This window comes from Scyliorhinus canicula, chromosome 9, assembly GCF_902713615.1.
Source record: "Scyliorhinus canicula chromosome 9, sScyCan1.1, whole genome shotgun sequence".
Classification (NCBI taxonomy): domain Eukaryota; kingdom Metazoa; phylum Chordata; class Chondrichthyes; order Carcharhiniformes; family Scyliorhinidae; genus Scyliorhinus; species Scyliorhinus canicula.
Window position 1 is genome coordinate 31,753,866 of NC_052154.1, and position 24,929 is coordinate 31,778,794.

The 24,929-nt window shown below is 43.7% G+C and overlaps 1 protein-coding gene across 4 annotated transcripts in view; it reads left to right on the plus strand.

Annotated features, from left to right (window-relative positions):
- The window catches only part of piezo1 (piezo-type mechanosensitive ion channel component 1), a 359,497-nt gene that overhangs the window by 84,354 nt on the left and 250,214 nt on the right, over window positions 1-24,929 (plus strand). For all 4 annotated transcript variants that reach the window (XM_038806434.1, XM_038806438.1, XM_038806437.1 and 1 more), the window contains exon 2: window positions 15,269-15,364. In XM_038806434.1, the coding sequence (XP_038662362.1) occupies window positions 15,269-15,364 (96 nt within the window). The remainder of the gene's footprint in view (window positions 1-15,268; window positions 15,365-24,929) is intronic.

Genomic DNA, 24,929 nt, shown 5'->3' on the forward strand with positions numbered 1-24,929 from the left:
TTATTGGAAATAACTTGGATCCTTGAGTGTGACCCCTGCAACAAACCCTGTTCAGAATATCCCTTTGGGGGAACGGAATCCTGGAACATTGCTGTTTTAGCCCTGATCTGTCAACGATTCCAGTATCGCGCTTTCAATAGAATTGGACTAAACAGTAGGAAAATATGTGCAACTTTAAAAAATAAATATGAAAAGCAGTATCCTACTAAATCTGTGGATTTCTTCATTGCACAGATGTTCACTTTGATTAAAGGCATCCAATTTTTAATAGGGTTTTCTGTCTTTTTGCATCTTGCAGTTTCTTTCCCCATTTTATTCTTTTCTATATTTATATTTCAAGTAATTTTTGTTTTTTATGGGAGCTATATTTGTGCTGTACTGTAATCCATCATCTTGGCTCTGTAGTTAAAGATCTGATTTATACTGTCTGGTTGCGAATCTGACTCTGACAATCAGGTCTGTGCATGCACGCTCATCTGACTGATTTTAGATATTGGCAATGTAGCAAAATGCCAAAACATCACAACAACCTGGCTTAAATTTATAAAGTGCCCAAAAGGGCCTGAGAATGCCCCCTTAATGATTTTTAAAATGGGCTAGATATAATCTCTGAAATAGGTTGCAAAAGTGATAGTTTTTGCTTATGATAGGGATGCACTAACTCAATGTCAAGATTTTTGGTTGTTATCAGAAATGACTTGCATCTTACTATGTAAGATGTGCTATCCTGAATGATGTACTCTTATTATGTGCATTCATGTGGGATTTAAAGCACAAATGAATACAGTCAACAATCCCATGAATGATCATGCGTAAGGTATAATTGTTTTGTCATAGCTTGATTTTTAACAAATTATGTACAATGAATGTACACTTTTTTCCTGTTTGTTTTTAGATTACAGCAAAAAAATAGGTAACCAGAAAGAATGAGCAATCTGAGCTTCAGGTAAAACTATTGTTGATTCCAGTGTCAAATAAACATAGAACATACAGTGCAGAAGGAGGCCATTCAGCCCATTGAGTCTGCACCAATCGCACTTTAAGCCTTCATTTCCACCCTATCCCCATAACCCAATAACCCCATCTAACCATTTTGGATACTAAGGGCAATTTAGCATGTCCAATCCACGTAACTTGCACGTCTTTGGACTGTGGGAGGAAACAGGAGCACCCGGAGGAAACCCACGCAAACACGGGGAGAACGTATAAACTCCGCACAGAGGGTGACCCAGGGGAATCGAACCTGGCGCTTTGAAGCCACAGTGCTAACCACTGTGCTACCGTTCTTCCCACTGACATACTGGAAAGAATTTTGCTTTTGCAGGGGATAACTTAAAAGTCTGTAGAAAGGTATCAAAAATAAAATTTGACCTAAATTCTCTTTGATCAGAAAGTGAAACGTAGTAGTAGATAGTGACTCACAGAATCTTCAAGACCATTGAGAAATGCAGTCAGGCATCACAATTTCATTAAAATTAGTTTGAAACATTTCCAACAACATTTGATCTTGGACGAGATGTACAAATATATAAATTTAGGTTAACATTCCACCTTGCTTAATGTAACTTTATTTTAAATCATTCATGGGATAAGGGCATTGCTGGAACAGCCAACATTTTGCCCATCCATAAATGCACTTGAAGAGGATGGTGAGTTGCCACCTTGAACCGCAAAATCTGCATGTTGTAGTGACCCAACTGCAATGAAAGAACAGCTTCTGTATGGCGTGTAATTTGGAGGGGAACCTGTAGGTGATGGTCCCTTTGTGTCTGCTGCCCTGCTTTGTCCTGAATGGTGTCAACCTTCTTGAGTGTCATTGGAGCTGTACTCATTCAGGCAAGTGGAGGGTACTCCATCACATTCCTGACTTGTGCCCTGTAGATGGTGGAAAGGCTTAGGGGAATCTGGAGGTGCATTAGTTGCCACAGATACCTAGAATACTTGTTTAGATTATATTGTGAGGAATCAAGGACAAGTAATTAATTGAGCTGAGTTCAAGAGGGGCACTGAAGTGCTTTGCTTGCACTTGCTTTGGGTACACTGTCCGCTAACTTGTGTCCCTTCCAATTCAAAAGACCTTTGGATTGTGCATTTGGCTTCTGAGCTTGGGTAAAATAATACCTCAGTAACCCCACCTAATCTTGTTTTGTGCACAAAGAGGCAATTTAGCATGGCAATCCACCTAACCTGCACCTCTTTAGACTGTGGGAAGAAACTGGAGCACCCAGAGGAAACCCACACAGGCATGAGGAGAAAGTGCAAACTCCACACAGTCACCCGAGGCCAGAATTGAACCCGGGACCCTGGTGCTGTGAGGAAGCAGTGCTAACCACGCCGCCACCATTTAAAGGTGGAGGCAATGCCAGTGGGAGAGCTGAGAGGCAAACCCCCCCCCCCCCCCCCTCCCCCCCCCTTGCCAATTTTCTTTTAAGGTTGTCCCCATTGGGGTTCAAGTATCTGGGGGTTGCAATTAACTCCTCTTTTAAATAATTTCCCTCTGTTGATTGCTTATATTAGGTGGGATTTCATTTGTAGGTCTTCCCTAACGGCCTCAAGGCTGGGTAGGATTGCTATATATTAGGTTAATGTGCAGACTAGATTGTTATATATATTAGATTAATGTGCAGACTAGATTGCTATATCCCTTGCAGATTCCGATGAGGCAGCACTACTGCCTCACATTGCCAGGGAGCTGGGTTTGATTCCAACCTCAGGTGACTGTGTGGAGATTGCACTTCCTCCCCATGAAGCGCTGGTTTCCCCCGGGTGCTCCGGTTTCCTTCCACAGTTCAAAGATGTGCAGATTAGGTGGATTGGCCATGTTAAATTGGCCCGAGGTGCGGTTATAGGGATAGTGTGAGCTTTGTGACTAGGTGGGTGCTCTTTAAGACGGTTGGTGTAGAATTGATGGTCTGAATGGCCTCCTTCTGTACTGCATGGGTTCTTCGAGATGTTGCACAATCATGTCCCCTTTTACCAATGCCAAAGGGTGTATTACCTCTCCCAAAGGTATCCCGGGAACCGATCAAAAGGGGTAAGGTATCTCTCCAAAGTCTATCCAAACACATCCACCAAGTTTAGACCTACTCCTGCCTGTTCTATTAGCACACACTGTTTTTCCAAATTCACACTTCAGTGGAGGCAGCCAATGAAATAAATGGCCCGCTGCCTCCCCAATTCAGGCATGTGTAAACCCTGGCCCGACCACAGTCCCACCATTGCACAAATGTGAAATATCGAGTTCGGGGCAGGTCTTAGAAATGCTCGGCTATTTCCACGATTTGCTCCACATTGGAGAGCCCCTGTGTTGTTGTGAAAATCCAGGCCACAATTGAACACAACTATCCGCCACTCACTGTGTTTATCTGGAGAAATCACCTGGTTTTCATTGGAAACATTTACTGTAGCTTCAAATCATGCCGAGTTCGTTTTGCTGCAGAGAGATATTATAGATGCTCTTTTCAAATAAATAATATAAGTAGACTCTGTTTGCTTTGCTGCTTTCTTTGTCTACTGCAAAGTGTACTTGTTTCTCCAACTCTTGCCTGCCTCCAAGTCCCTGCTGGTCACAGTTGTCTTAATAAATATTCCGATCATTACAAACAGATCCTCCAAGATACTTGTGCAAATTGCTAATTGACATTTTTCAAGGGTTGCATTGGTCCATAAGACTGAAGCTACAGCTCATAGATATAAAATTTGCTATTGCTTCAACATCTCTCCGTTCCATTGCCTCAAAATCCTGATGGGTTAGTTACACTCATGAATCCTCACATGAGAAATAGTAGTGGGTCAAGCTCCTGCTGAATTTCAGCTCTCTGTGTATATTATATACCCGACAAACAATTTGTAAGCATTAGCAAACCAAAACTATTAGATTAGTGCCTTTTTGGAACACGCTACCTGAGTTTTCTGTGATTTATTTTTATAACATTTTGATTAGCAAAAAGCACATTTTCAGAAGGAGCAGCTACTGGAAATGTTGTCACAATTGCAATATGATCTTGTCTTTTCCCCCAACCTTTTGTAAAGCAGCCTATCTGTACTCCACAAAAGGGAATGATTTTATTCCAACAATTCTCACTCAGATCGCCAAAAGGACATGAGTTGATCATTAAAATATTTATATTTCATTAGAGTTCTTCCATTTTTACAAATATCGCAAGAAATCCCCCAAACTTGTTTTTTTAAATAATCGTTATTGTCACAAGTAGGCTTACATAAACACTGCAATGAAGTTACTGTGAAAAGCCCCTAGTTGCCACAATAGGCATGAATATTTCTCTGTATGTTAATACAGCAAAATACAGGAGGACACGTTGAAAGGACATTGAGAGGATGGGGAAAAGAGGATAAAGCCATGAAAACATGGTACACACCCTACCGTACAGCACGCTAAAGGCAGTGTTACAGAGCTTATGGAAAACTTTGTAGCAGCAAGCCAGACGAGATAGGACGTGCAGGTTAGGTGGATTGGCCATGCTAAATTGCCCGTAGAGTCCAGAAAGGTTGGGAGCGGTTATTGGGTTACGGGCATAGGGTGGAAGTGAAGGCTTAATGTGGGTCGGTGCAGACTCAATGGGCCGAATGGCCTCCTTCTGCACTGTATGTTCCATGAAGCTACAGCTCACAGATATAAAATTTGCTTAAAAGGGGTTGGTTTAGCTCACTGGGCTAAATCGCTGGCTTTTAAAGCCGACCAAGGCAGGCCAGCAGCACGGTTCAATTCCCGTACCAGCCTCCCCGAACAGGCGCCGGAATGTGGCGACTAGGGGCTTTTCACAGTAACTTCATTGAAGCCTACTCGTGACAATAAGCGATTTTCATTTCATTTCATTTCATTTCATAGAGGCCCCATACTTTTCGTAGTGCATCTGATTTGGGTCGGAGTATACAGGTTAGGAGTTCCATTGGTTTGTTCGGCCCCTTGTTCCGTACTGCTACCAATCACTGTTTGTCGATGTACCATTTGTCAATGTACTCGGTCGATTATTCTTTTTTCTGTCTACTATGTACATACTGTGTATGCTCCCTTGGCTGCAAAGAAATACTTTTCACTGTACTTCGGTACATGTGACAATCAATCAAATCAAAGCAAACCATTCTAATGGCCAATCTACCGTACTGGCTTTGTTTTAAAGCACATACCTTCCAGGAAATGATACCATAAGATGATCGCAAATTTCCTGGATTTACTGTAGTTTTCTCACTGCAGCCATTCAGACTCAAAATTAATGGTGTGAATAAATGGATTTAAATTCAGCATAATTGATTAAAATTGAATCTCTGTTCTATTGGACCTTTTCTTGCCAGCATTTCATTCTTGAGAAACCCGTTGCAGATCCAGAGCACTGCATCTTGTCTATTTTTTGTACTAAAATGAATAATATGGGGCAAAATTCTCCGACCCCCCGCAGGGTCGGAGAATCGCCCGGGACCGGCAAAAATCCCACCCCTGCCGTGGCCGGAATTCTCCGCCACCCGGGAATCGGCGGGGGCGGGAATCGCGCCTTTGGGGAGGCCCGACGCCGGAGTGGTTGGCGCCACTCCGCTACGCTGGGACCCCCCGCCCCGCCGGGTAGGGGAGAATCCCGGCCATAAACTCTAAAGATGCTGGAGAAGTGATCGGCGTGCCCTCTGCGCCGATCGGCGAGCCCCATGCGGCGATTCCCGGCCCGCGATAGGCCAAAGTCCTGCCGCTGAGAGGCCTCTCCCGCCGCCGCGGTTTCAACCACCTCTGGTGGCGGCGGTATTGGCGGTGCGAGCGAGCCCCCGGGGTCTTGGGGGGAGCGCGGGGTGATCGGACTCTGGGTGGTGCCCCCACGGTGGGCAGGCCCGTGATCGGGGCCCACTGATCGGCGGGCAGGCAAGTGCCATGGGGGCACTCTTTTTCTTCCGCCGCCGCCACGGCCTCCACCATGGCAGAGGCGGAAGAGAACCCCCTACCGCGCATGCGGCGATGGTGACATCAGCGGCAGCTGACGCACCGGCACATGCGCGAACCGGCGAAGGCCTTTCGGCCAGCCCCGACGCCGGGCGGCGGGTGTCAAAGGCCGTTGGCGCCGGATTTGGCGCCAGTCAGCGTGGCGCCAACCACTCCAGTGTGGGCCTAGCCCCCAAAGGTGCGGAGAATTCCGCACCTTTGGGGAGGCCCAATGCCGAGTGGTTGGTGCCACTCCGCTACGCCAGGACCCCCCGCCCCGCCGGGTAGGGGAGAAGTGATTAACAAAGATGACTTTGGTTCCTATCTTGAATTGAACAAACTAAAATGTGTGTGGGAATTACATTGCAGCAGGTTTCTTGGTCTGTATTTGAGCAGTTGCCGCTGACCATTAATGTAAGTCACCTAAAACGAGGTGAGATTGTAGAAATATGTATGTCTGACGTGTGAGTGAATGAGTAAGTGAACTTTTATACCTTAATTTTAAGTACACTCAACTAGTTTGATTAACATAAATAACCTAGTAACTAAGTCAAATGAACTGAGGGACAAATTAAAGCGAAGCTGCCTTATACATAAAACAAATCACAAATGAGACTTTAAACATCAAACCGAAATGTGATTAACGGAGTCAGTAATGCACCCAGCATTGGGCACCGCAGGCCTCAACAGTGCCGGTGGACACCGCATGCTCCCTCTCCAGGGACACCTGGTTTACCAATGTAGCCACGGAAGAGGGGCAGACCTTCGGGTTGGACAGCCCCCTCAATCGCTCGCTGCCTGGACCTGTTGATGGCGAGTTTGGCTAGGCCCAGGAGCAGGTTTAACGGGGATTCGGGTCATTATATAGACTCTGCCCCATTGTGTGATCCTGTTGATTGCAGAGTAATAATCGAACACAATATAAAATTGTGTCTGGCCCAAACCTACTCTGCCCCCATTAGGTAGGTAGTGACAAATTTGGAGGTTTTGTAATGACTGAGGTGTTGGGAATTGAATGTCTGCTGTAGCTCATAGTTTTCTGATTGGCAATATACTTGGGATTTTAACTTCTTATTTATTCAATGAGGTTTGTTTATCTGTAATTTTCAATGTTTCGTTATTTTTCTACAACTGGAAGGCCCTTTGTAGCGACTGGTTTGACTAACGTCTGATTTACATGGGCAGTATTCGAAAACTGAGACAATATTCTCCTTCTCCTACTCTGTTTATAACGGATTGGTAACCGTTTCCCAGTTTTCAATTGGATTGAATGAGCTTTACCCGTAAACACTGTGCCTTATGAAGTGCTGTTGTGTCCAGGAGCCTTTTCAATGTTGAAGTTGCAACTTTTTATAACAAAAACAACTTTTACTATTTTTTTGGCAGAATCAGCAACTGATGCACTGGGTAATTAAAGATTTCCAGGGAGCAGTTGACTTCTTGGAAATTCACCTGAATTGGAAGTGGACAAAACATGTGGGTGGAATTAATTTTGGTTGGAGAGTGGGATAGAGGAAAGTGTGAACCTAACAAAGTCAGGTCTTATTATTCACTCATATTTTCCATGACAAGAAAAAAAAAGCCTGTGCACTTTGGACGTTGTGTTTCCTGATTCATTTTGTCATTCTTGACAGCCTGTCTGCTGCAGCCAAAAGGGCAGAGGGGAATTTTCCATCTTCCCCGTCGATATGAAAGACCCTTTAATTCTGGGGTTTGTGTTTTTTCTTCTCTGCCAGTTTTCTTATTAAAACACATCGAATTATGTAGAAATATTGAAAGCCACAAAAATAGCTGATAACCACTAAAACTCTGGATAAGATGCGTTTAAAAAGTGTCTTCAGAATTTTGAGGCTTCTGCATTGATGTTCCAAGTTCAGGTGCCTGTTCCAATTAGACGCTTCTGTTAACTTACCTGTAAAACTGTTGCTTTCAGTGTGTGAGAAATCTGAAGTGTTTTTGGGTGTGTGAAACTGTTTCTTTGGGAGGCGTGAAAACATAGTTTGCGCATAATTGGCCATCTTAATCAACCACTCAGTTGGTCCTAATGCAGGATGAAAAATCCTCGGGTTTGGGGCACAAAATGGCAAAACTTCATCATTAATGTGGCAGAGGTCATTCAGCATGTGGGTTACACAGGTTGTGCATGGCTTCGATGACTGGGCTGGGAAGTATTAGGATGGTGTTGGTTTTGCATATCCCATCCTTGACTCACAATGCCACTTGAATCGAAATTCATGGTACAGCAGGAGATGGTCAACACATAAAGATTTATCCCCCCCACCCCAACAATCTCAAGAATATCTCTAATCAGTGGTCTTGATGTATCAGGAACTCGGGGTCAGCAGTAATCCTACAAATATCTCTCTACAAATAGTTTTATCACTGATAAGCATCAAGAGGTTTTGATAAAATAGGGATTAAATAATTGGATAAAAGGGAACTGATCAGGGTTTTTGAGATGCTGATTTGCCTGGCAATAGTGTGAACAGATGTTTACTTGCATGAAGTGGAGAACAATAGAGCACAGAGGGCAGGAGTTCAAACGGAGAGATAAGAATGTATGTCACAATTACACGCTAAAAGCACAACTTCCAAGACTAGTTCTTCAAACTAGGATAAGATCAAAAGGGATAACTGGTATATCAGTGGCAGGGTTAGTCTTGTACTGCAGGAAAACAGCTCACGAGCAATTGTAATCTGAGCCACGCCCAACTGGAAACTGAGTTCCCACTTCTGTACTGAAAGCTGTTGTTTAAAACCTTGGGTTCTATGCTGAACCAGAAGAAGAGTTTTGCAAAATAAAGATACTGGTTGTGTGTGGTAATTATTTTCTGGATTTGGCTCATGGTGTTCAAACTGATGGGATGTTGCTTTGGGAAAAGGACACTCTCAGAGTTTAGGAAAGTAGATAGATTTGGAACAGGGTTGATTCAAGTATACACACAAGAAAGGCCACAATACAGAACAAAACTCACAATTAACTACAACTACAATAATTGCTACAATTATTGTAGTTAATTGTGAGTTTTGTTCTGTATTGTGGCCTTTCTTGTGTTTTACAATTTAATAAACATTCTTTTATTTCAATGTTAAGACAGGACCTGGAGCTTTCCACGCCAGTTTGCATATCTTTCATTGCGTTATACTAAATTACAAAATAAACAATTAAGAGTCCGTGTTCCAAGTTACCCTCTGGGTTTTGGGATACCCTTGTGTAGAATCCAATGGAAGAGATGCGAGAATGCACGGTAGGATAGGAATGATAAAAGGTTTATTACGGTATAGACAAAATCACAAAGCTACAACTCCTCTCCCTGAAGGGCCACGCTCCCTGACCTGCACCCCCTTGTTAAGGGGAAACCCTCCCCTAATTAACGGGGGAGTTCATACTCTGACGTGAAAGGGGGGAATTGTATAGAGCCCCCAAGGGGGTTGTAACACCTTTCATGTAACATCTGTGGGGTTCCTAACATAAGTTGTGGAATTATTCAGCAGAAGGTATAGATCCTGAATTGGACCTAGTCTACCACAGTTAATGCCCTTGACGTGAGAATGGGATGACCCTCAGGGACACAGCTCCGTTGCTCGGGGCCCCTGATTTGTACAGTAAAACTGAATAGTTTGGAAGAGAGTACTTATGGTTTATCTGATGACAACAAATGATGTACTCTTCCATATACAGACATGGGTATCAATAGGTAAGTACGCTTCTCATAGAACTCATGTTGTCTAATAAACATCTGTGTATCCTCCACCTCCTCCCCTTCCAAAGATCTCAGTTAGGAGGATTTCCATTAAAATTTCTATTTGATTAGCAGCTCTGAAATAGAGGCATACGGACAGGATACGTTAACTTCATTTCTCTCTCCACAGATGCTGTCAGACCCGCTGAGTTTTTCCAGCATTTTCTGGTTATATTCCACTTGATCAATGTTGCCTACAATAAACCTTCATGATCTGTCATCTCATAATTTTTCATGCGAGAATCTAGACCGACTATTCAGCGGCCGAGGCTTCAAATCCAAGTCATATCTTTCCTTGCTTGATATTTACAAGCTAGCGAGGGCCTACTGGATATTGCAACAAGGAGTTATAGCCATAATAAATTCTATTCCACTTTTTGGGCTGGGGTTCTGCAGTTAATTGCATCATCTCTGTAATGTTTTGGTTGAACCTGGACTGCCTTGTCTCAGTGCCACATCCGTGTGGTGACATTTTAAAACCAAAGTCAGTAAATGTCATACATAATGAGTGACATTTGATGGAACTTTATACCCCAGTCGCAAATCTTACTCGAGAAATGTATTGTTTCATTGTAAGAAGCTTGGTGCTATCATACTTTGATCTATAAACAAATTATGCTATAAAAATGCGAGTTAGAGCTTGCTATTTTCTCCCAACATTTCAGATGTCATCAGGACTGCTCAAAAAAATAAATGTGAGGTAAAAAAAAACTTTAGTCACAAGTACACTTACATTAACACTGCAATGAGGTCACTGTGAAAAGCCCCTAGTCGCCATATTCCGGCGCCTGTTCAGATACACAGAGGGAGGATTCAGAATGTCCAATTCACCTAACTAGCACATCTTTCGGGACTTGTGGGAGGAAACCGGAGCACCTGGAGGAAACCCACGCTGACATGGGGAGAATGTGCAGGGTCTGCACACAGTGACCCAAGCGGGAATCGAACCTGGCACCCTGGCGCTGTGAAACAACAGTGCTAGCCACTGTGCTACCGTGCCGCCCATACTACTTTAGGTAAGGGATAGAAGATCAGTGGCAGAACGACTTGGGTACGATTATCTGTACTGTTGCTACTGTTGCAACTTGGCGAAGAGCAGCTTTTGCCAGACATGACCAGATTACCTGGTGTTCTCAGTTTTGGAATAGTTTGTGATGTTGGATTGAAACGATCCCTAAACTACTGAAAACGTTACTTCAAAAACAACACAAATACTCTGTTTCCATAGCAACACACAGATTAATTTCTGAATGTATCAGGTACGATGCTGGATGAGGTCATTCATTGTGAATGCAGTTTGTTTCGATCGCCTATAGATAGACAGCGATGATGTTTAAAAAGAAATTCAAAGTTTCAAATAACACTGGAAAAGGATGATGCAACAGGATTTCACATTTTAAGATATTTTACTGTGCCAAAAACACTTTTATGGAGGCAACTTTAAGCCACAGAAAGGTACATTTGCCTTTTATATTTATCACACACTGCAGTCTCCAGGGAATCAGAGCCCTTCTCGCAACGGGTCCACAGTTGTTCTTGGCTTCCAGTAGGTAACCGCCTTCAGGTGCTTCCCTTAGTTTTTGGAGAGTTTCCTAAATCCACTACCGTCAGTAAAACCTGCCCCAGTGATTCTTTTCCCCTGGCTTCACAGGGACTAATCTCTTGGAAGCTTAGGTGACTGTGTCTATTCGAGTGGAGACTATGCCCAGCTGTGTCTGGCTGTGGTGGCTCGTAAAGCCAAGCAGTCTCCTCCCTCTGCATACCACACAATAATTGCTGTCTGCCTGTGATATTCATTGGTTTATAGGGAAGTCTCTAACCTGATCTTCATCTGCTCTCTTCCCCATGGCTACATTCAACACCTTAACATTGCATCCAGGTCAAAATAATTATTTGTGTTTTTTTCTTGGCCCCAACCCTCTTTCGTCTTAGAAGTAAATGGAGAGTTTGCAGTATGACTGTTTACCACACCTTTCTGAGACTGAGTCTACACACTGTAAACTCAGAGACTGATGTCATTAGCTCCAAGTGTAAATACCTTGCACCTTCTTCCCATACAGCAATCGAAGCCTTCCTTTAAACTCTAACTAACACTGTTGGGTGTTTCACATTGTTTCATAGATGTTTTGCAGGACTGTGCTCCTGTTCCTTGGTGCCCTTGTTAATCCTGTGATGACTGTCTGGCTCTGTATCCACTCTGCCACCATGCAAACTGCATCCATCTCAGCAACACGGCCTGGCTTTGCCCCGTCACCCCCATTTATGCCTTTGTTCCTCTAGACGTGACTCTTCCAATGCATCCTTGGCACATTCTTCCTTCAATAAACTTAAGTCATCCAATACTCGGCTCTCTGTGTCTTATCTGGCAATGATTCCTGTTCCCCAATCCCATCCCCTCCCACCCCTGTGCTTGTTGACCTACATTGGTTCCCAGTTAAAACTCTCACTAAACTGTTTTCATAAGATCCATTCCTCACCCCTCTCATTCTCTGTAATCTCCTCCATCAGCCTCACAACTCTCTTGAGTAACTGAACTCCTCAAATTCTTATGCACCCCCAGTTTTGACTGGTCTGTGCTGCTACCTCTGGAATATGCTATCATACACACCCGGATCTCACTTTCCTGGCCTGAACTCATTGGAGTTTAGAAGAATGAGAGGCCACCTTTTTGAGACATATTGGATTCTCAAGGGACTATGAATAGAGGACATAATCTCAGAGTAAAGCCTCACCCATTTGACACCGAGAAGAGGAGGTATTTCTTCTCTGAGGGGAGTGAATCTGAGGGGAATTCGTCACCACAGAGGGCTGTAGAGGTTGGGTCATTCAGCATGTTCAAAGCTTACAGATTTTTAATCTGTAAGGGAATCGGGGGTTATGGGGATAAGGCAGGAAAATGGAGTTGAGGTTTATCGAGTTGAGGTTTATCATATTAGATCAGGAGTTCTCAACCTTTTTTAACCCATGGACCCCTTTTCCTCTTAGCTTTTTTTTGTGGACCCCCATAGCCATTCCACAGAAAGAAAAGTGTATATGCGTGGTAAACTAATCCTAAAGTCCATCTACCTTACCGTGGGGGTTGGAAACGGATTAGCGGTATTTTCGTACGTTGCCAAACTTATTCTAATATTGTCCTAGGGGACAATAGCCTGGGCAATCTTCAACAACAACTGTCATTAAAGCACAATAAACCCATTTGTCATCAACCGGTATGGATTTTTTTTCTCAGAATACAGTACCACAAAAATAAACACAGCAAATGCACCTTTTTGGTTCAGAGCCCCTTCAGCCCTCAAGGTAAATTAGATAGATTATAATCTCTCTTTGACCTTTGTCAGTGCGAGAGAGAGAGAGAGAGAGAGAGAATGGTGAATATCCATCAGGAAAACAAACATTTTTTTCTTCTACTTGATTCTCAGTAACAACAATTGTTCTGAAGTAGAATTGCTCTGTGGACCACTAAAATATCACCGTGGACCAATTCGGCATTTTTTTGTGTGGACCCCCAGTAATGTTATATGGACCCCCAGGGTCCATGTGGACCCCGGTTGAGAACCACTGTATTAGATCAATCATGATCTCAGTCAATAGTGGAGCAGACTTGATGGGCCAAATGGCCTAATTCTGCTCATACATCTTATGGTCCTCCTTTATGACATACCTTGAAACCTATCTCTTTGACTAAACTTTTGGACATCTGATCTAAGATCTATTTATGTGGCCTGATATCATATTGGGTTTTATAGGGCAAGATTCCCTGGCCTTCCCGTGGCATGTTTCATGGAGACAGGATCTCCTGGTCCTGCTGCTGTCAATGGGATTTCCCATTGATCCCATCCCACACTGCTGGGAAACCTGAGGGAAGGGTGCACCATTGGCAGGACCACAAGATCCCGATGGCATGAACAGCTGGAAGATCACGCCCATAATGTTTCTGTGAAGTGTTTTGAGACATTTCATTGCATTAAATGCACTATGTCAATAAAAGTTCTTGTTCATGTCAAATTTTGTTAAAGTTCCTTGGAACATTTTGCAATATTGACGGCGCTATATGAATGCAAGTTGCTAACTGTTTATAAACTAATTCCGTTTAAAAGTTTTTAGGCTTTGATTTTCCTCTGCAACTTGGACCAGTCAAAGTACCTTGGCATCATGGGAAAATTATTTTGGTATTTCTGGTGGCCTTATCAAACAATTAAAAGGTTAACTTTTGTGTACAAGCTTTTGAAAGAAGATTTGTATCATTCTTTTACATTGGTACGGTGACACAGTAATTGTGTTATGGGGTTGGTAACGCAAGTACCTGAACAAATAATCCAGAGAAGATGAATTCAATTCCAATCGTGGCTGTTTGAGAATTTTAATTTGATTTTGGAAAAACGAGCTCTCTCAAAACCTGGATGTAAAAGTCTGATTCATCCTGGTTCTTCGGTTATGTGCATTAATTTTTTTCTTCGATAAGTAGACTCAGAAAAAGAAATGTAAGATAACCAAGAGTATCTTCTTTCCCACATTCCTCTAACAGGCTGCTACTTTTGAACACATTATAGGAAGGATGTGGAAGCATTGGAAAGGGTACAGAGGAGATTTACAAGAATGTTGCCTGGTATGGAGGGAAGATCATATGAGGAAAGGCTGAAGGACTTGAGGCTGTTTTCGTTAGAGAGAAGAAGGTTAAGAGGTGACTTAATTGAGGCATACAAGATGATCAGAGGATTACATATAGTGGACATCGAGAGCCTTTTTCCTCGGATGGCGATGTTCAGCACGAGGGGACATAGCTTTAAATTGAGGGGAGATAGATATAGGACAGATGTCAGAGGTAGGTTCTTTACTCAGAGAGTAGTAAGGGCGTGGAATGCGCTGCCTGCAACAGTAGTGGACTCGCCAACACTAAACGCATTCAAATGGTCATTGGATAGGCATATGGACGATAAGGGAATAGTGTAGAGGGACTTTAGAAGGGTTTCACAGGACGGTGCAACATCGTGGGCCGAAGGGCCTGTACTGCGCTGTAATGTTCTATGTTCTGCACCAGAGCAAGAATATAAAATTGAACTCCTCAAATGAGCTAGTTTACTGTGATGTCCAGCAATATTGCACGATTAACCTTGTATCTTGTTGCTCCATGACTGTTTTGTATTAGGAAGGAGTTGTTTCCAGTGTAATCATTACTGAGGATGGCTAATTTGTGTGTGAAGTTACTAAATTACATCAAAGCCTATAAAAGCCTTGATGCAAGGCAGATACTGAAGGAAATGAAATAAGAAGACCGAGACATCTGAGTCTTGTTTTGATTGCTGACTAGAGGAGCCAAAATAGTTGACCTTAGTAAATTATTATTTGTGATAACTTTGTAGGTCAGAAACAGTGCTGGACAGCAATATGGTGAAATCAAACTGCTGCCTTCAGTGTCTGTAAACCTTCAGTATTATGACTACTGTATTCAGGGACAATAATTTAACATTGTCATGAACCATATTTTATTTGTAAAGCCTATTAGATTGGGTGACATGCAAAAGTGACAGGTTAAATTATTTGTCTAAGATCTAACTCTGTAATCATCTGAGATCTAACATCTGTATTAATTGTCTCTTCACAGCCTGTCTGTTTCGATATAATGCCTTGTCTCTGATCTACCTGTTGTATTTGCTGCTACTTCCACTGTTCTTTGGACCCAGTGAACGCACTGTACGAGGTAAGCAGTTATAATTATTTTGCTAATTATAAATTATCATGTGCAGGTTAGGTGGATTGGCTATGCTAACTTGCTCCTAGGTGGGGTGAGGCAGATTGGGCGGGGGATTGGGCCCTGGTAGGTTGCTTTTTCAAAGGGTCGGTGCAGGCTCAAGGGGCCGAATGGCCTCTGTCTGCACTGTTGGGATTCTATGATTAATAGGAACTCCAGCATCGGGTAAGTGATTTATTAAATTGAAGTTTAAATGCTGCTACGCTAAAGTCTGGACTATCCCTGAGAAGACCAAAGTTGAGTTTACTGCAAGTGAATAATGGGAAGGGATGACGGGTGGTGGGAGCTGGGCTTGGGAGCTATGTGTGCTAGCCTCGGCAAATGGGCATGGCGGTGGTAATGCAGGATTAATGAAACCTTTTGAACCATAGAATTCCTACAGTGCAGGGGAAACTTCCGGTGACGGCGGGCGGGAGGCAGCCCCGCGTTGGAGGGCTTCCGTTCGGGAACGGCATAGTCGGGGATTGACGCCCGGTCCTAGGGGCAGCGAAGGCGGTGAAGGTCAGGAGAAAGCACAGGGAAGGGATATGTCGAGGACCAGTAAAGAAACGGCTGAGAAAACAGCTGAAAGTCCGTCAGGGAGTAGAAAGGTCACCGTGGGGTCACCAAGGAAAACGGAGGCTGGAGCACCAGGGGAGGCCGCATTGCTTACGGCTGAAGAAATAACTAAGGTGATGGCTGAGGAATTCGAAAGGCAGTTTACAAAATACATGGAGACAATGAGGAAGGAGATGAGGGAGGTTTTGAGTTTGCTGGTGGAGGAGGCGATTTCCCCGGTGACTACGGCGTGGCGAGCGCAGTGGCGGAGGTGCGGAAGCAAGGGGAGGCGCTGAAGGAAGTGGAGGAGACATTATTGCAGCACGGTGATCAATTTACCTTGATGGGGAAGGAGATGCGGAAGGTGATGGAGATTAACAAGGATCTGCAAGGAAAAATGGAAGACCCGGAAAACAGATCCAGGCGACAGAATTTGAGGATTGTGGGGCTGCCCGAAGGAGTTGAAGGACTGAGGCCGACTGAGTATTTTGCCCCGATGCTGGCGAAACTATTGGGGGAGGGGGATGATTCCTCCCGATATGAACTGGATAGGGCTCATCAGTCGTGGAGGCCTGTACCAAAGGCGAGTGAGCCGCCAAGGATAGTGACTCTGTGCTTCCGTAGGTACAGTGTAAAGGAGAAGGCCCTGCCTGGGCTAAGCAGAAGCGGCTGGTGCAGTGGGCTGGAGCTGGTATACGTGTATACCAGGACTTTATGGTGGAGCTGACGAGGAGGCGGGCTGCTTTCAACCGGTTGAAGAGGGCACTGTACATTAGCAAGGTGCAGTGCGGCATTGTATATCTAGCGAAGCTGAGGGTGACTTACAAGCTCAAGGACTTTTATTTTGGTATGGTGGAAGCAGCGGAGAAGTTTGTGAAGACAGAAGGACTGTGGCAGAACTGAGAAATTGAGAAACGGTCATGTGCCGATGTAACCACATGACTGTATTTTCTGCGTGTATGACTGCGTGCGGGTGCATGGGCCAAAGGAGCCAATGTTGTATATATTTGGACAAGGGAAGTGATGGGACTTTCACTCGAAGTGAGGGCTCTTTGGGGTGTAGGTGGATAGATGTGGGGTTTGTGTGCTAACAGGGGATTTCTGAGCTTTCCTAGGGCCGGGAAAGGGGGAAAGGGACCCGGGCGGGGGCCTCCACGCTGGACGATTTAAGCCGGTCAGTGAACGGGAGTGAGGTGGGGGGAGGGGCTGCGGCCATTGGAGCCTGGCAGAACAGGGTCCGAGGGGTCTAGCCAGGGTGGAAAGTTGGAGGGAAGGAACCGAGGTTGGGGGGAGGAGTTTTACAAGACTCAGTGGACGGGAGGAGTTGGGGACGGGGGGGTTCACAACTCTTGGGTATCATGTACGGCACTCTTTCAGAGGTTGGACGGTGTTGAATGTGGGGTGAGGAGGGGGGGGGGGGGGGGGGGGAGTGGACTCTACGGGTGTTACCGGACTCCTTTTTTCTTTTTCTCCTTTGTTTTTTGTTTCCACCGTGGGAGGGTTTGTTTTAATGGATGCATATATTGACAGGTGGGCTGTTGTTTGGGGTGGTGGGAGGATGGGATCGTTGTTATTGTTAAGGGGATTGATTTTCTATTTGTTACCGTTTACTGTTTGTGGGTGGGGTGTAAATTTTGAAGGAAAATGTGAAAATGGAGAATAAAAACATTAAAAAAAAATAATAATAATTCCTACAGTGCAAAAGGAGGTCATTCGGCCCATCATGTCTGCACCAACCCTCTAAAAATGGATCCTACTTAGGTCCACTCACCCACCCTATGACCATAACCCTATCTAACTTACACAGCTTTTGACTGTGGAAGGTAACCTGAGCACCCGGAGGAAACCCACACAGACATTGGGTGAAACTGGAAACACCACACAGGTAGTCACCTAAGGCCGGAATTGAATCCAGGTCCCTGTGCCACTGTGCCACCTTTTGCTTTTAATACAAGCAGAATGCCAACTTCGTGCTGCCTGCTAATTAAAATGATTGCGGTGTACAGTCAGCAACAAGCGCATTGTGTGAGTGGCTGCAAACCTCCACAGGGGGGACAAAAATCATGAGATGCTGGCAGCCGTTAAAGTTAGCCTGCAATAATTAAAGCCAGCCTGCCCCTCTTAAAGGAAAGGTATGCTGAAAGTTATTATTTTTAAAAATTAATTTAGGGTACCCAATTCTTTTTTTCCAATTAAGGGGCAATTTAGCGTGGCCAATTCACCTACCCTGCACATCTTTTTGGGTTGTGGGGGTGAGACCCACACAGTCATGGGGAGAATGTGTAAACTCCACACGGACAGTTACCGGGGGCCGGGATCGAACCCGGGTCCTCGGCGCCATGAGGCAGCAGTGCTAACCATGCAACCATGCTGTCCTGAAGCTGAAAGTTATTCTGATGTGTGAAGACAGGGAAAATGTAGAGAGAGCGAGAGCCAGTTCCAAGGATTTTAGATGACGCACTGCAAGCCTTTATCAAGAAGGTGCAGAGTACAAGCGTGGGTTGTGCTGTATCCACAGGGAGGCACATGTTCAGAATGCTGTGGGAGCAGATAGACAGCGAGGTCAATGTCATGAGTACAGTGCTGCAAGAATTTCAATGACCTCACACGAGTGGTCAAGGTCAGTGACCATTTCCCACCTACTGCACTACCAACCTCACACACTGCACAAAAACCCATACTCCCCTGTCACTCACTGTCAGGAAGCAAGAGCAGTTGTGAGTAATCCATGTTTGTATTGTTCAATGTTAGAAATAAGGCATAGTTTTTAGTGAGTTTAATTTAGCATTTCTGTGTGTTAGGAAGGGTAAACCTATAGTTAGATTCATGTTAAACAAAGGTGTTCGCATGTATGGGGGTTTTGCTTTCAGTTTAAACTGTGGCTGCATTGTGCTGAGAGAGCTTATGGCATGTAAAGTAAGAGCTTGGAGATATGTTGCTTAGCAACTAGGGACCACTTTTAGGGAAATTACCTTGTTGTGTTTTTAGTTTAATTGAACCAGAGCAGAAAAAGATTTGCATTGAGAGAGGGAACATCTTTTACAGCTTTGCTGGAAGAAAAGCCATATAATGAAGTAATGGGCACAAAACCAAGCTCCAGAGGAACTAAAGTCAGTTAGTTCTGGAAACTAGAGAATGAAAATAAGTTTCCTGGAAGTTTGAATTTAAAGGAACAAAGAGGAACTGGAATTGGAACAGTGTATTGATCATTGAAATAAAGGCGGAACTGTTACATCCCACCCTCTCTCTTGGAGGGCAAGGTGATGCACACATGGAGCAGCAGGTTGTAACTGCTGGGGGACAGACACAGCTGCATGACCTTACCCCCAGAGCAGAGTTTATGCTCATCATTTTTGGAGTAGTTATTACTGAGGCTAGGATCAGCAATGAGGCTGAAATGATGGAGGATGCAGATATCCCTCATATCTAATCTTTCTTCTCAAATTGCACTGCCCCAAATCCCACAGTGTCTTCTAATTTTGAATCTGAGGATAATGTAAAAATGCACCTCTTACTCCCTCACTCTCCCATCCCCCATCAGTCACCGTAATCTTTCAGATACTCAAAAACTGAAACTAGACCAGGCAGCAATGATAGGGCAAGCAGGCGTTGGTGATAAAGAAGCACTGTTACTAGAATTTTAAATTGCAGCTCCTAACTCGACTGTATGTTAATTTAAAGGATAACTGAGAGTGGGACCTGACCATGGTGACTTACTGGGCACGTGTGTAGGTGCCAACTCCCCGCAGGGCAAGGTTGCAAATGTGTTCTTCTGCAGGAGACACAGATGAGCACTTTGGCAACACTTTGACGGAGACGTGCAATGAAATGCATTGAGGGTCCTGCCAGAATGAGAAGGGGTTTGGAGGAACCTGAGCCAACCCTGCTCAGAGTTTTGCAGAACCTCTGTGATGGCTCTGCAGTAGTGGATGATAAACTGAGAGATGTTGCAAATATCACCAACTCCAGTCTGGAAGGGAACAGCCACTTACAGGTTTATTGCCACTTTCACAGTCTCTGGACATGTAGTTTTTGCCTTGCTCTGAGGCTGCAGTTGAGGTTGCAGCAAATGGCAGATTTCAGCGAGGAACCTCTCGCAGTGCTCGTGTTTTGCATGTTGCTCCTCCTCTGAGATTCAGGTAGGAGAATTGCTCCCTCAACACTCTGAGCAGATTTGACCTCCTCCTGAGAGCACTTCTGAGTCCTCGGAGGAGCACGCACTGGTGTGTGCCATCTCTGCTCGTTCTCTCTTTTGTTTCGAGGGGAATGCCTGCTTCTGCACCGATGTCGGGGAGCACCTGGTGTGCGCAGAAGCCTTGAAGTGGAGAATCTACATCACCACTCCTTGCAAACTTTAGTAACTTTAAAGAACTCTGGAAAGCACCAAACACACGGACAAGCATAGAATTAGCAACCAATCAGCAATAGACCTGAAATTCATTGATGATCCCATTACACAGTGTTGGCAGGGCCTCCTTCTTGCTATTGCACATATGTTCAGTCATGTGCGATTTAGAGAGTGTTGGCTGGAGTGTTGAGCTCCAAAATGGCAGCAAGGTGTCAAATCAGTCAAATTGCACTCTGATTGACATGGACTGCCAACTTCTGGACATACGCTCTACGTGCACCAACACCTTCTTCAATATAGTGTCCAATGGCACCCTCACCGCACATCTGAATGTTGCACTGATGGGAGGGCGGGGGGGTGGGCGTAGTTTCTATTAAGTATGTTTGATCATGATTATGAATTCCAGAAGCATTAAACCAACATTACAAATGAATAAACTATTTCCTTTTCACTCAATCTGTTACTCGTGCTGCCTATGTTTTGGACTGCAGAGTCCAGGTAGTTGCAGTTTGGACACTATTTTGATTCAAACTAGTTTGAATTGATTCATAGTAGGATAAATGTGCCCAGAAATAACAAATGAGAGGTTTGCGGAATTATTGAAGTCTCAAATGAATACTGGTATGCCAACGGTTTCTTGTAATTTATGAGTCGAATTAATTGTTGTGCACAATAAAACAAACAACTACCTTAATGTTACTTTTGTAGAATGTTTCCAAGTTGGACATAATATTGCAATGGCTTCAAAGGATGTAGATAGGAGTTGGTATGTAAATATTAAAGTCATCATTATAACTATTTATTTGAGTAACACTTAAGCCACTGACACAAGTAAATATATTGAACGGGCTTTAATGAGTTGAGATTAATGTAGTGTAGTGCAGTGTTTCCTTTGAGTTCCAGTAATTTATATTGGCAATTGCTGGGCTATTGTATAATTGAAATCCTTTGGTTTGTTAACTCATTAAAGTATATCATCATTTCATTTGTATGAACTGTCAGGAACTTGATTTATGTAGTTGTGAATCTCGCTGAATAATTACTGCTAAAGACATGTCAAAGTTTCTGGATCAGAGCCAAGGTGAAATAGATTGTTGTGGATGAATTCCTTTCATCTAGTTTGCACAATGAAAATTCTGACAAGGTGCCAAAGAGTTCCAGAAGGCTGTGTTGGTTAACAATTTTAAAATTATAAACTTTGTGCTAGTAATGAAGTGCCAAATGCAATACCTGTCTGAGAGTTGTGTTGTCAAGTTCCAGCACAGCCACAGAAATGGTCTCACCTTCATGCTGTCAAATCACACACTTTCTCACCTTTGACACTCCGTCGTATCATTAAGCACTCTCAGATCTGATATAGGACACCTACGTTCACATTGTTAGGCAGTCCAGAAAACATCTTCATCACATTCTCTGTCGCGTTGTGCTCCTGTTTTCTTCCTTCCCAGATATGCCAGGATTAATTTTCATATTTCTGAACTCTTATCTTCTTCAAGTGCGAAGGTGACTTTCACAGAAATTTGAGCTTGAGTTTTAAATCTATTGTTCTGTGAAATCCTACCCAGCGGAAAGAAAGTTGGGATTTCCTGAGGTCATTGGCCCCAAAATCTCTGTCTAAGTAACAGTGAAGTTTTGTGTAGCATGAACACATCATGGCAACTGAGAAGGTTGTGATGAGCTAATGTTTGAAACTGTTGCAGTCGATGAGTTGTAGGAACGCCCACAGTTCTGTTAGGATGGGAGATCCAGGATTTTATCACAGCGACATTGAAGAAAGGAACGGTGATATATTTCCAAATCAGGATTACATGTGACTGAATATTATTGTCAGTGTGGTAATTTTCATGCTTGAGCAGTAGCCGGTTGGCTGCCTGTTTCGCAACCGATTGTCCTCCCCATTGAAGTCAATTCAAAGTTAGGCAGTGTATCAAAGAAGCAGCTAATCCATTACCATCCATTTTCTGTCTGTGAAAATTCACAGTGTGTGGGACACAATGTGGGTCTAAATTTGACAAACACCCTTCTTCATGGGGGTAAAGTAGAATCTTAGTACAGCTCCAACACAGATGGATTCCATTTAACCAATCAAATTCATGGCAACTCTTTTCAATAGCAGTCCGTCTAGCTTCTCTACCCTGCCCTTTTGCTGTAACCATCCATTTTCTTTGCTGTAATTTCTTATGTAATTCATTTTTGAAAGTTTCAACTGAACCCTTTCAGGCAGTGCGTTCAGATCATAACCACTCACTGCATAAACATTTTTCTTTTGTTCTGAACCCTTACACTAACGGGAACAGTTTCTCTCTATCGACTCCTTTTAAGATTTTGGACTTGTCTACTAAATCTCCTCTCAACCTCCCCTGCTCAAAGGGGAACAACTCCTTTGGGCGGCATGGTGGCACTGTGGTTAGCACTGCTGTCTCACGGCGCCAGAGATCCGGGTTCGATTCCGACCTCGGGTGACTGGGTGGAGTTTGCACATTCATCCCGCGTCTGCGTGGGTTTCCGCCAGGGGCTCTGGTTTCCTCCCACAGTCCAAAGGCGGGCAGGTTAGATTTATTGGCTATGCTAAAGTGCCCCTAAATGGAGTTACAGGAATAGGGTGGGGAATTGGGCCCAGGTAAGATGCTCCTTCTGAGGGCCAGTGCAGACTTGATGGGCCGAATGGCCTCCTTTTGCATTGTAGAGATTCTATGATTCGATGATTCTTAACTGCAGCATCTCCAAATCTACCCACATAACTCAAGTCCCTCATTCTGGAAAATTCCAGTAACGCTCTTCTGCATTCTCTTTAAGGTCTCACCTCCTTCCTAAAGTGCAGTGCCCAGAGTTGGACATCATGTCTGCATTGGCTCTCCCCGTAAATATTAAATTCTCCTGCCTTTTCCCTGTACCCTCGCAATTTGCTTCTATTCAAATAATTATCTAATGCACTCTTGAATGCCTTGATTGAACCTGCCACCACCATTCTTCCAGGCAGAGCATTCCAGACCAGAACCACTCGCTGTGTGGAAAAGCTTTCTCTTGCATCACATTTTGGTTCCTTTGCAAATCACTCTCAATCTGTGCCCCCTCGATCTCAGCTTTTTTTTTACAAGTGGGAACAGTTTCTCCCTATCTACTCTGCCCAGCCCCCTCATAATTTTCATCACCACTATCAAATATCCTCTTAGCCTTCATTTCTCTAAGGAGAATAATCTCAACCTCTACGATCTATCCTCATAACTGAAGTTTATCATCCCTTGAACCATTCTTGTAAATCTCTTCTGCACTCTCTCCAATACATTCATTTCCTTCCTATAGTGTGATGCCCAAAACAGTACACAATACACAATCCTCTGGCATCACCCCTTATCTCAGAAGGAATGAGAGATTATGACTAGTACCTGTATAATTTCCACCTCCACCTTTCTCGGTATTTAATCTGGATCTGGTGATGTATCTATTTTTTAAAAAAAACTTTAGAGGACCCAATTATATTTTTTTCCAATTAAGGGACAATTTAGCGTGGCCAATCCACCTAATCTGCACATCTTTGGGTTGTGGGAGTGAAACCCATGCAGACACGGGGAGAATGTGCAAACTCTACACGGACAGTGACCCAGGGGCGGGATTCGAAACCAGGTCCTCAGCGCCGTAGCTAAAGACAGATGCAAAGTGTTCATCTAGTACCTCAGTCATTTCCTCTGCTCTATGCATAGATTTCCTTTTTGGCCCTTAATGAACCCTCCCTGTGTCTATTTAGATACTTGTAGAAAACGTATGTATTCCCTTGTATGTTAGCTACTTATCTATTCTCATACTCTCCTATTGCCCATCTTGTTTTCCTCATCACTTCCCATCTGGTACAGAAAAACTAGAAGAAATCTTGCTAAAGGAGTGTAAATGTTTATACAGTTTTTGTTAGAAGGTATGGTTTTACCAGGGCATTTTTGTTGCTATCAAATGCACAGGGAATCCAGAAAGATATTCATTAAATGAACAGAGTTATGATCCCTGGACTTTGAGATGGTTATATGTTAAATTGTCCCCTTTAATTCAAGGTCAAGTGGAAAAGTTTGGAGAGGGGGTGTGACTTCTTGACCAGATACAAGACTACGTGACCTGGCTGCTATGGAAAACTGTAAAAAAAAAACTATTTAAACGTTATTTCATTGGTGATTCTGCTGAACTTATGGTAGATGAGTGAGAAAGCTCCCACAGAATTGGCAAGGTAGCACCAGTAGTGTTGGGAAGTCTCTGGGCATGGCTGGGATTGTCTAGCTATGAAAATGGAGAAGAGAAAACAGAAACACTAGCTGACCGTTAACACACGACGAAGGTCATCAAGTTGATCAGGTTATAAAACAGACAGCTGCATGAGAGACATTTGTTGCAGGAGAATGCAGGAGCGTAGTTTTTTTAAAGTCAAACCTAATTTGGGAACTGTCAATTATTCTGTATTTTTGCTTGAAGACAAGTTGCACTGGTTTGAATTAAATAATTTCAATCAGAATGGTTGCTCTGCATGTTTCTACTTTCTGCAAAATAAAATAACGTAGTGACTTGTAGTTTACCAGATGCTTTTCAGGTACACTTCAAATAGCCCATGAAGGAACACAAATATCTAGATCAGATCACAAGGGATTG